The 17,137-nt window shown below is 41.5% G+C and overlaps 1 protein-coding gene across 6 annotated transcripts in view; it reads left to right on the top strand.

Annotated features, from left to right (window-relative positions):
* The window catches only part of TBC1D30 (TBC1 domain family member 30), a 52,843-nt gene that overhangs the window by 15,621 nt on the left and 20,085 nt on the right, over window positions 1-17,137 (top strand). For 4 of the 6 annotated variants that reach the window (XM_068998530.1, XM_068998536.1, XM_068998551.1 and 1 more), the window contains exons 3-5: window positions 12,734-12,795; window positions 13,192-13,257; window positions 16,232-16,357. In XM_068998530.1, the coding sequence (XP_068854631.1) occupies window positions 12,734-12,795; window positions 13,192-13,257; window positions 16,232-16,357 (254 nt within the window). Of the gene's footprint in view, window positions 1-6,955; window positions 7,131-12,733; window positions 12,796-13,191; window positions 13,258-16,231; window positions 16,358-17,137 lie in introns of those variants that run through there. The other 2 variants (XM_068998541.1, XM_068998547.1) reach the window with 1 other exon arrangement.

Here is a 17,137-nt window from a genome sequence, read left to right on the forward strand (position 1 = left end):
TTCCTCTTGTTGCTTTAATATCCAAAATTCTTCACAACCTACTTTTTTCTCTCCTTTGTCCCATCCTTATAATTTCTTACTTAGTATTCAAGTTTGGCTCATGCCTCCTACCTCCATCCCACATGTGTTTTAAAACAAGTATGTTTTCAATTTCCCCCCATGCTGGTATTTTCTTATAGATGTTTAACCGTATTGAAGATGTTGATGATTAACAGCTGATCTCTTAGCCCTCTTATTGACCATATGCATTCATGGTGTATCCCTTGGAGCTCATCTCTGCCATGAAGCCTGTAGAAACAACAGCAGCTCTTATATTAAGAATACTGTCCACTATGTTTTTCAATATCAACTGGCTGTACTTCTCTGTCTGCTAATGTGTTTTCTCTTACTTCTTTTTTTTTAAAGCTGGCAGTCTGAGGTTTTGTTGTGCTTGTGCAGTACCTGTAGTGATAGTGCTGGAGTCCAGAATTAGGATATTTACAGGCACTGCAGTGAATACAGATAGCTTTAATAGTATCTCAGGTGTACTCAGTTATGTAAATTTGTCGTCCCCTATTATTGGCATAATAAGGTGAACTAACTGCTGTCTTGTGATCAAGCAAAATTAGTCTAAGCTCCTTTTTGTTTCCCACATACTTCTGAGTAAAATCTCTGCCTTGTTCTTTCATTGTAGCTATTGAACCATATGTTAGAAGTTTCCACATCACATATGTTTTATAATTTCAGTAAGGTTTTTGGTTTTTTTCTGAAATATTTGAGGTGCCTGTGATCTGTGCTGCACGATGTTTGAAAAACATGAGTCATTCTACTTTTTGGGAATTCTTTCAATTCTCTCCTTTTAAGCTCTGGGAACAGTCAATTCCCAGTGATGGGCCTGGATTGAAATAGGCTACCCTTTGCACCCAGCCCATTGGCACTGGTTGCTGTCACTTTTGTGCTCAGGGTTGCTGAATTATAAGCAAATTTAAATTCTTCTATTCTCAAAACCAGTTTACCTAGGAACTACAGAATACAAGCTTATAAATGGGGTGCTGGTGTGAGTTGGTGACATAGGAGAGTTAATTATTTGTGAAGTAAAGCATTTGAATATTAACATTTTCAATGTTAGCTTGATGTGATGATGTTGTAGACAGGTTTAAGAAAAGCTTCAGGCTTACTGCTGAGGGGTTTTCTGACAGGGAAAACAGGAGCTTTTTGCTCTACTGGAACAAGCACAGATCTGGGAGATGAGTTTATGCAGTTCTGCTGTTGCTGCCTGTAGCCCTGGTACTATACAGATGTTAAGTCTTTCTGCACTTCCCTCATTCATTTGAACAGTTATGTATCTACAAATGGAAAGAGGTTATGAGTAGGTTCAGGGGGATTACAGGCATATCTGTATGTCTGTTTTAGCAACCTGCAATGCTTGTGAGGGCTTTCATATGTTCACCTATGTGATCCAATTGCATAAGCATCTTGTGCTACTCTGAACAACCAAGGGATTGAGGGACTGCAGTCAGCCTTACCTGCACTGATTCACTGCCTAGGAATGTGGTGCCTCCCTAGATGGGGAACTGGTCATCACAGCTCCATCTCGTGCTGTAAACTGCTAGAAACTGCTTTCACAATTGATTTACAGATGTATTATATTTTCAAGTGCTTTTACTAATGCTGGAAAACTTTGGCATACTTCTCAGGGTGTATCCGCCAAAAATTTCAAGAAGCAATATGACTATGAACATTATTCAACTTGAAAATAAACTTACTAGATGTAACTGTCCATCACTCCCAAAGAATAAATTACAACACACACTTGTGGGCAGGGGATGCTCGCTCTATTGAGGGGACCTTCTTTTCTCATCAATCCTGTCCTAGTGTATGCAAGTGTGTAGTACAGAAGGCACGAGTGGATAATGTGTGTGGGAGGAAAATGGGAGAATAAGATTAAAAAAACAAAACCCCACAACTAAAGATCACAACAAAGAATCTTGAGTCTGAAGTTCTCGTGGCTGAATCCTGATTGTGATAGCTGAAGGATCATGTAGTGCACATGCAGTTGTGAGCATCTTACATGAGTTACAGACTTGTAATTTCCTGTTAAAAGATATATACCATACTAAGCAGTGCTATTTTAATGATTGTCTCTAGATTAGTCCTCAATAGATATGGCTAAACATCATAAAATCAATATGCTTTTTCAGATCTCTTACCTATAAACAAGAGAATTCCCCAGCTCCTCTGTCATAAGCTCACCAAGAACAAGTGTGCTGTTTTAGGGCTTCCTTAAAAGGAAGGCTCTAATAAAGTGTAATTACTGTGCTTGCAGTTTTTGAAGGGGGAAATAAGTAATAAGGTTATGTGCCTGAAATCTAAAGGAAGAGGAAACATTTGACTAGCTGCACTCTTCCTTAGACTAAATCATATAAATTTTGTTCTCTGTTCCTGGAAATCATAGATGTTATTTCCTGTCCATTGTGTAGTTTATATTTGCGCTGAAGACCTTTGTAGGCAAGGATTAGCTCTGCAGTTTTTTTCTGTGATGTCTAATATAGGACACAGCGAGGTCTTGACCTCTTTTGTGACATTTGTGTACAAAGTGATACAAATGATGACTAATGCAATGGAAAAATGCTGTGTTGATGAGGCTGTGGTGTATGAACACACTGCACCATTTTCCTGAGCCCTGCTTTCAACAAGTGCATAGAATTAACCTTCTCTAGGCACAAATACAGTAGCAAAAACTTGTTTTTGTATTTTTTCTGGAACCATCCTTTGTGCAGTAAAGACAGCTCTGGATTACTTGTTCGACAGCAGAATCCAGCTTGGTGGCAGAACTGAATCTGTTAGTCCATAATCATGTTTCTCCTTCTGCATAATACAAATCTCTCCACTTTTGCCCACAGCCTCCCTTGTTAGGTGCTCCTGCAACAGTGATGCAAACAGATACACAAAACAGTGCTACAGGCTCTGTGCTTGGTGGTCCACACAGTAGTTGCAGGTAGCTGGTGGATCACAGCACTGTCTGAGGCAGCATGTCACTACCAGGGGCTGTGGACAGAGCAGTACAGGCGGTGCAGGAGGGAATGCTCTGCTTGCAGGCTGAGGTGGGAGGAGTGCTGGGCTGTGCCACCTCACAGGCTTATGTGTTCAAGGGACACGCGCTGTAGCATCGCTGTAGCACCTGTGCCCCTGTGGTATCCAAGACCCAACAAGCCAGAGACCTCTTTTCAAGTTGTCAGAGCTGTCAGAGGTGCATTGGAGGAGTATGAAACCCCGGGCGGGTTGTGCTTGGTTTTAGGCTTTTAGGATCAAGCAGAAGGAAGCAGGGCTGTTTTTTCAGAGGGGATGTTTAATAATAGAACACACATAGAACTGGGTAGGATAGGAGTTTTGTGCTCCAGTGGTGGAGATGGTTTAATGGGCTAAATCTATTTAAAATAGTTTTGCCTTCTGGGATAATCTCAAACAGGCTTACTTTTTCTTGTCTCCAGTGTGGACATATTTCATTCCATTTGTTTTCTCTTGTACACTGTCATTTGAAAGTGAAATCTTTTTTCTTTTGAGCCTCATGGTGAACTACAATACACATCAAAACATATGTTGGTTTATTTGCTAACTTCTGTAGAGCTATTTGAAACCCAGTGGTAATAGGGTTACATTTTCTGGATACAATTTTTGGCTCTTTAAAGTGGTGTATGGAGCTCTGGGACTTAGCAGACGGTGACCCTATGATTTGGTCAATACAACAATTGTGGTTGCAATACATTTTTCCCCCTCATCTTATTGATATATATTTCTTTCTGATATTTGCTGTATCATCAGCTGCTGTAGTGCTGCTGTCTAACTGTAATTTCCAAAATCCTCTTGGATTAATCATATGACAGTATTATCATACAGTATATTTACTATGTTTTTTCATGGGTACATGTTGCTTTATTTTTGCCACCATAGGTGTTGAGGAATGTGGCAAATAGGCTTTCTTCACAGACTTTGACTGTTTTACTGGGATGTTGTGATGCAAATCAGAATTAAGGAAGGTCTCTACAATTTTCTGTGAAATAAAGGGGAGGATGTGGATTTCATTAAATACAGTGAAGATATCTTACCATTTTTAGTCTTTTGATTACATTCAGTCTTCTTAGCACACATCAGAAGAGAAGCAGTGGTGAATTGTGCCTTCCAGTAATCCTGGGCTTGGACACTTAAAGCTCCATGCAAATAGGTTCTTTAAAAGTAAGATTGCTCTGTGGCCCCATTTCTGCTGCTCTTCCTGTCACTGTCCCATCTGTTTGTACTCATTGTCCCTTTCTGGCTGCCTGTGTTTTACCTCATTGTCCCAGTGCAGACAGAAGTGGGCTAAAGAATGGAGAGGTTTAAGGTAAATGGAGTTGGTCAAAATCTGGTGGTGATCTTGGGACCGACCATCCTAAGGTTGATTGTAAAAAAGGAACAAGAATATACAGAGTATTCTTAAGAAGTTCTCTGTCCTTAAAATGGCATGTGTAGCAGATGGTGGTAAGACTGTAAAGAGGTACCAAATGAGGAGGTAAGGTTTTTCAGAAAGTGACTGTGTTGTGTGGGAGGGAGTACATGAACTACAGAGGGAGGAAAAAAGCAAAGTCTCACGATTATTACAAAATACTGGAGCTGAAATATCTTGCCTAGCCAAACATTTTGATTTTTTTTCCCCTCAAAATCCTTTCTGAATGTCATCTGTCTTGTCAGTAAATGCCAGTGAGGGCTTGTGGACATGACCAGACTTCCATGCACTGGTGGATCAAACTAGAGTCATGATGGTTGACATGTCTTGACACAGGCAGATTAGACCTTTGCCTGATCAGTGATTAAAACCCAGTGCCATCTCCTTTTCTAGAAGCTAGGTTCTTGCCCTTAAGATGTGTATATGTGAGCTTAATGGGAGGCTTATCCCTGCCTCTAAAATCCATTTATACTAATGATCTAGTGAGTCATCAAACCTATTAGTATGGCTTGGCTTCTTCATTTTGTCTCCTGAAGTTCGATTTTGCATTTTTTTCTTCAGAATAACGTTGTATTAATTGGCTGGCATGTGGGAAATATCCTTAATGGTATGCTTGGAAGTACCCATGTGCCCAGTCACAGAATGATTGTCCTGATTGTTTCCAGTTTTCTTGTAGAGACAAGATGACAAGTAGGAGAAATAGCAATAGTGGGGATACTGAATTCTCATTTTGAGAGCTGGTTATCCTCATCAGTTAAATATTGATGTCTTTCTTAGACCTGATTTCTAATTATTTAAAAATTGAAGGTAACACAGTTTAGTGTGATGACTGATTCTCACTGTATGGATAATGAGCGATTTCTGAAACTTTGGTTATGGCTTCTGAGACTTTGGGCAACGGCATGTGGTGTTGGATTAGTCAGCCTTGAAAAGATCCAAGAATGATGTGGTGCTATTTGCGAAAGATGCTCAGGAAAGAGAACAGTATTACAGAGATAATCCAGCTATTTCTGTATTTAAATGTTGCTGTTATAGTCCCATTGGTACTATCTGTGCACCTAGGGAGACTAATTGATTTCAAATTTGATGCTTTAACCACTAAATCATCATCTCTAGCTGGCACTGAAATAAAGTGATTTGCATCATCTACATCAGCAGGGAAGTGTCACCTTTGTTAAAAAAAGAACCACCGACACACAGACTTAATTATCTATTCAGAGTGCAAGCTAACAGCTCAAATGCAGTGACTTTTCTCCAAAACCGAGGCAGATATTTAAAGAGGTGTGATCAAAATCACACTTCTCTGAAAGCTTAACAGTGACTTCTAAAGATAGTTATAACTGATTTTTAAAAAAGGCTTGATTCTGTGTTTTATATTGTGTATCTTTTATATAATTGGCTTTACTGCTTATCTGTTGACAGTTTTCTCTCTTCATAATGTGACTGAGAAACACATCCTTTTAATAAAGGACCAAAATGTTTCAAAGCTACAGTTGTTGGCAGGTAGACTGAGACTTCTAGTAGCTTGGTCTTTGAGCCTGACTAATGTGGTGTGCTAAATCTGCTCTCCTTCCACAGAAACGCTGAGTGGTTTAGGTTGTAAAAGCTATCATTATTTCAAATGCTTTTCCTTCTTGTCAATCAAACCCCTAGTTTGAGAATCTGTATGAAACCCTTTTAAGATGCTCTTAGGCCAAATAGCACTGGAAAAGGCATCTAATAAAGTGCTGTTGAATAGCTTCTTTTAACTATTTAGTGCATGGCATATCATTACTTGTAAGTGCAGTTGCAATGTAGATTCATAGAAAAGGCTGTTATTTTAGCTGAGGATGTTCAGGGTCTCTGTGCTGGAGAGTGAGAAACAGAAACTGTGCAGTGCACTTGCTTGTGCTGCAGCTGGGGCTGTCCTGAGCAGGACCCCAGCCTGCCCTGGCACTGACATGCTTTTTGCTCCCTGCTCCGAGGTCTGGTAGCGCTTTTGGGACTCCTTTCCAGGACAGCTTTTTGAAAGGGGCAGCAGGACTACCTATATTTATGTTCAGCTGTAGGCTCGAGTACCACGTGAGAAGACTTTTTGGCGGATATTTAGCTCATTCCATTCTCGGGAGAAATGTCAGTATTGCCGCCTGTTAACAGGCGTCAAGCGAGCCGTGTCCGCATTGCCCGTGCTGGGGGTCTCCGTGTAGCCCGGGGGATTGTCCTGGAGCCCCTTGGCACCGCTGAGCCTCACCACCGCCGCCGGGGCTCCCTTTATTTCTAAGCAGAGCTGCTGCTCCCCTTCGCCCGCTGCATTCCAGGTGGTGCTGGAGGAGGAGGAGAGGCTGCTGCTTTATTCAGGCAGTGATGCTAGGATTGTGGGCGGGAACAGCTTTTTTTTTTTTTTCCCCTTTTTGTCTTTCTCCTCTCCTTGTCCTCCCTCTTCTCTCCCGCACTTGGATTTCGCTGTCTGCAGTGCAGGTCCCCGCATGCCATGCCCCCCACCCCGCCGCCCTAGGGCGAGCCCCGGGCACCATGCGGCAGGACAGGCTCACGGGCTCGCTGCGGCGCGGGGGGCGATGCCTGAAGCGGCAGAGCTCGGGCGGCGGCGTGGGCACCATCCTCAGCAATGTGCTCAAGAAGCGCAGCTGCATCTCCCGGACCGCGCCGCGCCTGCTGTGCACCTTGGAGCCAGGTACCCGCGCCGGCCGGGCAAGGCGGCGGCTGCCGCCCCGTAAGCGGCTTAGAGGGGCGGGGGGAGCGGCCGGGGCCGCGGGGTCGGCTCGGAGAGGAGGCGGCGGCCGGCGGGCGATGAAGGCCGCGGGTAGGCGCGGCGGGGCGGGGGGCAGCGCCCGGGGACGGCCCCGGCCCGAGGCAGACGCTTCTGTCCGGCCGCCGCTGCGGCAGCCCCGGCGGGGCCCGGCCGGCCTGGGGCGCCGGGTCGCGGCCTGGGGCCGGCGGCGTGTCCGGCTAGCGGGGCTCCCGCCCGCGCTGGGCCGGCCTGGAGGTGGCTCCGTGATGGGGAGCGGCGGGGGCACCGCGGCGGGGGCGAGGCGGCCCGCGGGGAGCGGGGCCGGGCCCAGGCGGGAGGCCGGGGGCGGCCGGGGCCCTGCGGCGAGGCAGCGCGCTGCCCCTGCCCCGGGGCACTCCTCCCGCTCGTGTCCCGCCCGGCTCGCGGATCCCGGCTCCGCTCTCCAGATCTCCCGGTCCTTTCCCTGCTTCTCCCGCCCGGCGTCGCCGCCTCGCAGCGCTTTTGTGTCGTCTGCCCCTACTGCCTTTCTCCCTCCGTCTCCTCTCCCCCGGGACCGGCGACTCAGCTTCCCGCTAGTCTCTCCCCGAAGTCTCTTCGCAGCCTCCCCAGACCTTTCCCAATATACCTGCTAACTCTTGACCTGCCGGAGAACCCTCCTCCCGCCCAGCCTTTGTCTGCGGTAGGGTGTTGTCTAAATTTGCAACTATGCCTATCCCAAGGGGGAGGCATCAGCTCTGCAGCTATATTTTCTAGATCCTGCCTCAGTATCAAAATCTTTTAAGAACTGGGTGGTCAGCAAACAACGTGTGTTTATTCCAGGGAGGTGGGCTCTCAACAGAAGCACTGATGCGTGGTCATGACTGAATGCTAGATTCTAGTTGCCTGACATCAAAATTTCGGATTTTTTTTATATGAAATATCAAGAAATTTAAATTCAATTTACCGTGTTAGAACTGTCATTTGTAGCTAAAACATTGTTGATCTGTTAGGCATTTACAAAGCATGGAAGCCAGAGATACACTGAAACATAGACCAATACATTGAAATAAACAAGGATCGGTTTCCCATTGTACTAGCTGTGTGTGCATCAAACACATAATGCTCACTGCCTCTGTGTTTGAGATGAGTTTCAGAGGCTGTTATTAATAAGGTCTCAGATACATTTTGGGATAGATTTATGGGATTGCTGTTTTTAAGATTTCCTAACTTGTAATTCTCAATGACCCCTGCTCCAACAGTAGTCAGCTATTATCCCAGGTAATGACGTTTTCTGGATAATGACATTCTTGTATTTACACTCAGATAAAGATCAGAGAATGTGATTGGAGGTGTAACTATGAATGCCATAGTCCTAAAAATCCCACTGGTTTGGGGTTTCCATATTGTTCATATGTAGGTAAAGACAATAACCCCGTTCGGGATACGTATTTTCACAGAGTGGTGGAGATGGGTCACCTAATGGGCCCTTAAAAATATGCTGGATGAAATATTCTTCAGATATACTTAGTGTCTCAATTAGCTGTCTGTATTGAGAAGTTTTTTTGAGGCTGGAGATTTTAGATGTGCTTTGATACATCCCAGTGAGCTCTGGCTCCTGACAGCAGTGGTTTCATACAGAGTTACTCAGAATGTTACTTTCAGAGATAAATTGCGAGGCTAAGAATCTTTCTGAAACAACAAGCAGCATAAGGCGATAGCTTACACTGGCACTTCTCTTTCCTCCAGTGTGGGCTCCCACTGAACACAAAGCTGCTTTAGGCCTTTTTCCTTGTTTATTTTTGATAAAATATTTATTTGCATTCTGTGGGAGAGGTTTCAACAGCTGTCAAGTACAGCCAACAACCTATACTACTACTTTGCAAGTTTAAAGCTATGGCTTTATAGCTCACAAACATGCATCAAAGCACATAATCTTCCTACACTTTCTTCTGGTTTGATATTTCTGGAAAAAATCCCAGATTTTGCCCCATCCTTTTGTTTAATGTTGCTGAGGATGGACTGGGAATTTGATTCTGTCACCCAGGTATTTCGTTGATAGTATTTTTCTCCCCTCTTGTGGCTCTTTATGTGGTTCTGTGCTACATTTTGGTTATGCAATGGAAGATTGCTAGGGTTTGGGAATCCTAGGGATGTAATCTTCCCTCTTACAGCCTTTTCTTGTGAGGAGTCATTGTGTATTTTACAGAGGAAAGCTAACAGGACTGGGGTTTGGTTGGGTTTCCTATTTTTATTATTTTTTATATAACTTTTCTGCAGTGGTTTCTGGTGACAGGCTTGGAAGGGCATTGAACAGAGCTTTTTTTGGCATGCCCTACCCTTCAGAAATTTGTTGTCAAACATGTACCTTGTGTGTCCTTGTATTCGTGGAGGTAGTAATTCCAGTGTGTTCCCAGCATATTCCTGCTGGTAGGAATTAATATGCTTCTCAGGTGTGAAGTGCCAGTTGAAAGTGTATGAACTGGAGGTGATATTTAATATGTTAATAACTAGACAGGTAGCCTAGCTGGTTTGATGTGAAAGGCCTGAGCTGTACTGACAACACTTACAGTAGGAACTATTGCTATGTGTGTGGTACATCTGTGCCAGGCTGTCCTTGCAGAGGAGCTGGGAAGAAATGTTCTCTTAAGGCCCAAGGGGGTCTTTTCTGCAAAAAGCATGTGTTTATGTAATGATGAGGAATGTGACCTAAAGATGGAAGATTGTCAGAAATGGGAAAATCCAATGAAAATGGGTGCAGACATGGTAGGGTTGTATGGGTGTGGGGTACTGAGGGGGGAAGAAACTATTGGGGAATCTGAGTTAGTTTATGGAGAGAAGACAACTGAATGAAACAAGGGGAGTGATGAAAAAAGGAAGGTTTAGGATACCAAGAGAGGTTGAATTGAGGGTAGGCATTAATTTCCTTGAAGCTCTAAAGCTCAGGGACAAATTCCTTGAGCAGAGTGCAGAAACTGCATGTGGCAAGATGATTGTTGTGCCCGAAACAACTAACGGGCAATGAGATGCTGCTCCCAGTTTGCTGGTTGCCTTCCTTGCTATCTCTGTACAGTTGCAGCTTTTTTTTACATGCTTACTAGCTGTATTTTTTATTAAGCAAGGTTGTAATTTTTTGATTTTAGGAAATAAAAATTCTTTAAAATGGATGTGAACGAGGAACAATTCATATATGCTCTGTGGTTTGTTCCCCATGGTTCTTCCCCTCCCCTCCCACAAAACCATCACATAATTTAATTTGGAAAATACTTCTAATGGAGAACAAATAAGGGGACACAGATTCCATGTCTTCTACAAGAGATTGTCATGAATGGCCTGACTAAGCAGTTCCTCACCATACTGAAGAGAGTGTGCTGTGTAGTCTGATGTAACTGCATGATGTAATTCTCATTTACAGTAATTTTCACACCTGTCTTAATTGTTTGCTGTGATTTAATTAACTTTTGTAGATGAATGATCTCATTTCAGTCTGTTAATCAAGGGTCTCATTTGAAGGGTCTTATTTCAGTCTCAGGAGAGACCTTGACTGTTGTGTGAGCTCCCTGGTCATGATGTTCATGTAACGATAGATAGATTTTGCCTTGCTCTGAAATTTTTTCTTACTGTACTTGATCTTTTGAAGACCTGGAAGTATCTGTTTGTATCTTTCTTAGGAAGCTTCTAAGACAAAGAGAGAAGTTGTTACTGGGATCTTGAAATCTTATAAAACTGTGAAGTAATTAATATTTAGCTGCTGGGTTGGAAATGAATACATGGTTATTTTGGAAGGCTATTGGTTCTTTGCTACAAGGTAGTGTTAGTTAACATGTCAGCATCTGTTACATTAACAGAAGGAGTTCTTGGTCATGATATATTTTTGTGTGTATTAGGGTTTTACAGTACTTACCTTTTTTTGCTTGAAAATGAAGTTCGCTTTTTCCAGTTTCAGCAAATGTGATGCAATTTAATCTTAGTAGGTTACTGGCATCGCTACATTGCTTTGAATTATTATGAAAAGATTTACCTATTAGGAGTCCCTGCTGAGTGCCATTGCGCTATGGGAAGGAATACTAATAAACAGTTCCTTCCAGGAATAGCTATTAATCCTTCAATGTTTTTTCAAGACATATCTATTATGATTTGAAGCCTTTATTTTTCTAGATCTGACAAGCATGTCTTTTAGATCTGAAGTAGGGAAACGAAAGCACTAATCCCCAGGTCTTAGTGATGCAATTCTAAAACGCTAAAATTCTAAACAGTACTGGAGTTCGTGTGATTTTTTTCTTTGTTTCTATTCACTCACCCCCAACAAAGAAAAAAAAACATGGAAAAGAATATTTTATCTTTAAATAGATATTTATCAGGTAATAAGGCTTTAAAATTACTTACCACCGCTTCAGTATGCAAATGCTCAAAGGCATTTTACATTCCATAAATAGCAAATGCCACTAGTTGGGTTTTCTGTCTGACTTCAAGGTTTAGACCTCCAAAGCACTGGGTATTACTGGTGAGTTGATTAGCATGGATATTACATACTTAAAACCTTGAAGGATTATAATCTGTTTGGGTTTTCTGTGTGTGTGTGTGTGTGTGTGTGTGTGTGTATATATATATATGGGCATTTATATGTTAAAAATGTTTGGCTTCATATTCTGGAAAAATGAGAAGCTGTGCATAACATAATTGTAAGTATGGAACAGTACCATTAAATTATTAATTATTAATATTAGTATTAAATTAGTATTAAATTATGGAGGGAAAAGAAAATAAGGCTTTATTCTTTGTGCCAGCAGATGGGAGGGAGGGAGGGGATGTGATGCCGTGTTCAGCACCTGAGTTCTGGACAGCGGCATTTGAAGGACCAAGGAATTGTACATTCAAGCTGTGGGATGGAAAGCAAATTAAACGTGTTAATGTTGATTGTGTTGATCTGGCGTACTCCAGTGCCATGTTGGGATCCACTTGAGATTCTGGTATTTTATGTAATACTGTATGAACTATTAGTAGGCCCGCTTCATAACAATTAAAATACTTTGTTCATATGGCCAAAATAAAATCTAAGCTTAAATAACAATACTGACCAAATGCACGTTATGTTCTGAGGAATTATTAAAAAAATACGTTCTGACCAGTAAAATAATTTTAGCACACCAAACTTAGAAATTAGTTTTGACTGACTTAACGTCAAGAAGCTGGCATAGATGAAAAGAAACTGTCTCTGGGCATGTATTTTTCTGTGGATGCACATGACAATTTGCAGTGTACTGATATAGTTTGTAGTACAGTGAACTATATAATATTAGTGAAATGAGTTGTGTTAATTTGCATCATTAAGGAGAATGTTACTGCATTTTAAAAACATTTTATCCATGTACTTCTTCACATGTTCCTTGAATCCACTGTGAAGACAAAATTCACTGAAACAGATTGAAATGTAGTTGTTATAATAGGAAGCTAAAATTTTGTGTTCTTGTTTCAACTGTGGGATTTTTGTGTTTGGGATTTTTTGACTTCTTTTTGTCTTCTGAGCTAAATAAAATAATGACCTTTTTTTTTTTCATTTTTCTTTCTAGGGGTTGATACAAAATTGAAATTCACTCTTGAACCATCTTTAGGTCAAAATGGTTTTCAGCAGGTAATTTGATTTATTTTTCTCTTGAGTTTGTGAAGGAGTGGGTTCTCTGCAGTCAAGGTGCTTGCCCTCGTTCAGAAGTGCATTTGTCATCATAATGTCAACATATTATTTGCAATTGCATCAAGAGCTGTTTCATTCATATTCAGAAAATGGAATAGGCTTTTGTTGTTTACCCAGATTATTTCCTACATCCTTGTGTCCTAGAATATTATACTCTTGTCACATCATTAAATAATTAATCTGTATCTTCCCTGTGAGTGGATTAAGCAGTTAAACTCTGAAATGCCTGCAGTAAAATGAAATGGATGTGCATATCTGCAAGGTATTAAATGTTGCTATACTGTAGCATGAAACTAATGATGGATATTTTACAATTTTGGATGCTTTTGCTTTTAGTGGCATGATGCGCTCAAAGCAGTGGCCAGACTGCCGACAGGTATCCCAAAGGAATGGCGGAGAAAGGTAGGTAGACCTCTATGCCTTGTGGGCCATATTGCCTGTAGGTTTCTCAGGAGAGGTTAATTATATCAATAGTACCTGTTGGTGGTTTTTATAACAAATATTTGGACCTTTTAAGCTGTACTGGGGATTTTTCCTTGTTTACGTTCTTCAGTGGCAACCTCACAGGGCAGCTGGAAAGGCTGAGGAGACAGGTAAAGATGGTGTTTTCAATAGTTGGGCTCTTCCTGCTTGAGGCTTAGGTAACTTATTCTGGTGCAGATGTTGCTGCTTCATTCTGTCAGTCTCAAGAAATTGCACTGGTGAAATTTCCCCCAAAGCTGAAGATAACTGAAAGGAGAACATATCTGCAGTGTAGGCTGTCACACTTACAAAGGTGAAGTTGATAGATGCTTAATGCTGACAAGAATGCTCATAGAAACAGTTGATGGGGAAAAGGCAGATTGCCAAAATTAGGGAAATTCAGAGTAAGGAGTGATGTAGAATGGCAGAGTGCACCATTAACAGGAAATTGCACTGAGTTAGTGTTGTAGGAAGGGGTCCACTGGGATTTTGCTAGACTTACTTTATTGCATTCTTCAACGTTTGAAGTCCCCTAGCATAAAAAGAGGCATGTCTATTAATTTTTTCTTTAAAACTGAGTCACACAACCTAAGCTTTAAAAACACAGTTTTAATAAAAATAGTATTTTTGAAGATTTATAAAACACATGTAGTTCCACGTATTTTTGATGCATCAGCTTAATTTCCTTTTCCTGTTTTTGCTATCTTTCCAAACTGAACTGTACCTCTTTACAAATCAAGGGAGAAGGAAGAAAAGACTTGGTGGCATTGTTTTCCTCACACCACGATGAATTTATTTTTAATCTACAATTAGAGTGAATCTTTATATCCATCTAACAGCCTTTCCTCTTTCCTGAAATATTCTTTTCCCACGCTCCAGAAAGTGTCTCAGACACCTTTCTGTGGTACATGAGTGGCAGACGTCACAGAATCACAGAAGGGCTGAATTTGGGTGGGACCTCTGGAGGTCATCTCGTCCAACCCCTCTGCCCAAACAGGGCCCCCTACAGCTGGTTACTAAGGGCTGTGTCCAGATGACTTTCAAATATCTCCAAGGAAGGAGATTCCACAATCTCTCTGGGAAATCTGTCAGTGCTCCTCAGCCTGTACCCTCCCCCACACCATGTGGCGAGGGAACGGGCAGTGCTCAGTCACCCTCAGAGTAAAAAAGTGTTCCTTAGTGTTTGAGGAGAACCTCCTGTGTTTCAGTTTGTGCCCATTAGCTCCAGCCCGGTCACTAGGCACAGATGAGAAGAGCCTGGCTTCATCCTCCTTGCACCCTCCTTTCAGGTGTTTATACACACTAGTAGAATCTCCCCATAGCTGCCTTTCTCCAGTCTGAACGGTCCCAGCTCTCTCACAGGAGAGATGCATAGGAGAGATGCTTTGCAACTGGGTGGCCCCCAGCATATACTGGTGCTTGGGATTGTTTCTCCCCAGAGGCAGGATTTTGCACTTCTCCTTGTTGAACTTCATGAGGTTCTTGTCAGACCATTTTTCCATCCTGTCAAGGTGTCCTTGGGCTTATCAGCCGCTCCTTCCAGTTCTGTGTAATCAGCAGACTTGTGTATACTCTGCCACGTCATCCAACTCAGATCTGTCTTTCCTTCTCACTCTGCCCATCTCTGTGTTTGCTCACATGTGACCACATGATGCTAGCCAAAGAAGTAGTGGTAAGAAAAGAGATGTTGTCTTTTCACTGCCATTCCCCAGTTTCACAATGATTTTAAGATAGATACCAAAATAAAGGAAGTATTTAGTGTTAGCGGCATGCTGATTGCCTCCTTTGCTGTCAACAAAAGGAGCAGGTTGACATCTGCATTATTGTTGTGGCATGTGACATTTAGTTTCTGGGGCTGGCAGGGTTAAAGAATCCAGTCAAACAACATCAGTAGGATGTCAAACAACATCTGAGGTGGTTGGGAGGCAGAACAGTGGCATTCCTCCACATGGGTGACTTTGCAAAAGTGTGGGAAGGGACATTTAAATGCAGAAAACATGAGATTCTGGGAGCTGTCTATAAATTCCTTCATCATGCAGCTATCTAAGTGTTTAAATCTGTGCAAAGTGTCTAAATTGCTTTTCTCACTTGAGTGAATTAATGGCTGGTTTAAAACTTGACCAGTTTGCTTTTATGATTTCTTTCAGTTTCCTGAAGAAAAAGATCCTTTATTGTTATTTGCTGTCATTGTATGATCTGTCACGTGACTTTCATGGCTCAGGAAGTTTTCAAATCTTTCATAAAGGTCCAGCCTTTGTCTTGGATACACATGCATAAATCTGTTCTGGCAATTATTAGGCTTTAAAAGTAGTGAAAATGTTTGCTTCAGAACTCCCTGTAGCACCAGCAGTTTAGGAAGCCCTCTTGTAAGTTGCTCTGATCCAAGTGATGCTTTCAGATGAATCCCAGATGGTGAATCCTAGATGCTATTTGTTCTGCAAAGTCATCAGAAGAGACTTCTGATAAAGAGAAGCACCAGCACCGCTAGATTTCTTTTGGGAGTTTCCAGGAGATGTATCCATGGTAGAGTTTGAGGAAAGCCAACAACAGTGTTATCCTTTTATAAAACTCTTTGTTGGTTATGAGGATAGAAGGTCTGAACTGACAAAGAATCCTTGCCTTGTGTTTCTATTTTGGAGGGCCCCTGTAAATTCACTGACAGCTGACTTGCATCTTTGTAGGCAATCCACAGATCTGGATGCTTAATGCCAACCATTTCCTTCCTTTCTGTTTAGGGAGCAAGGTATTATTTTAATTGTGCAAAAATTGTTGTAGCTAAAATCCTCTTCTGCATATTTCAAGTCTAACAGCCGATCACATATGGGTGAAGCTGATAAGGTTCATCTAACAATATATATATCAAAACTTTATATTTTACCTGAGAAATAATTAATTTTGCCTTATGTATTTCTAGGTTTGGCTGACCCTGGCTGATCAGTACTTACACAGTATAGCCATTGACTGGGACAAAACCATGCGTTTCACATTCAATGAAAGAAGCAATCCTGATGATGACTCTATGGGCATCCAAATAGTGAAGGTAGCCAGCTAATTTGTTGCTTCTTTTTAAAATTTTTTAAGGAAAAGTTGACATTTTGATTTGGATTTATTTTCATGTCTGCAACTGCTTTGGCAAAAATTACATCTTCATTCCCTTTGGCCTGCCAAAATTTTTTTTTTTGGCTGCTTTGGTCCTTTTGCACTAATCTGGTTAGTGTTAGCTGGGAAAAAAATTGCTCTTTCTGATTTTTTTTTTCTTCATTTTTACTTTTTTTTTTATTTTGAAAAAGTACTGGAGTTTAATAAAGACAAAGGAGCATAAGTGGGTTTTTTACTTCCCTCTAAATAAACACAAATGTTTTCTGGGAGTAAGAAGTATGTTTTAAAATATAGCAAATGAGCATTTTTCAGTTGTTTTGCAGGAATGAAACACATTTGCCTATTTGTATTTCTCAGCTGATTAATGTTTAATATTTAAAGCAGTCAGCCATTTTGCAAATTTACCTTTCACTTAAAAATCACTTAAATTTCAAGGACATGGTTTCTGGTTTTTATGGTTTGAAAATTCAGTTGTCTAGTTGTTCTTTTATACTTTGAAAAAAACAGTTGCTCTTTTTTGTTCAGTTAAGCAGCTGTTACATCTTGCCTCTTTGAAACCCAGAGATCTTTTAATATCTTCTGCAGCGATGCATTATGAACATCTTTTAGGGGATTTGTTTACTTGAGAGGTTGCTGAAACTATTTCTCTTGGGTAAGCTAAAGGTTTAACAGATTAAAAAAGAAATGTTGTCGTCAACTTCGGGAGTATGTACTGAGAGAG

The sequence above is a fragment of the Aphelocoma coerulescens genome, chromosome 1A (genome assembly GCF_041296385.1).
Source record: "Aphelocoma coerulescens isolate FSJ_1873_10779 chromosome 1A, UR_Acoe_1.0, whole genome shotgun sequence".
Taxonomy (NCBI): domain Eukaryota; kingdom Metazoa; phylum Chordata; class Aves; order Passeriformes; family Corvidae; genus Aphelocoma; species Aphelocoma coerulescens.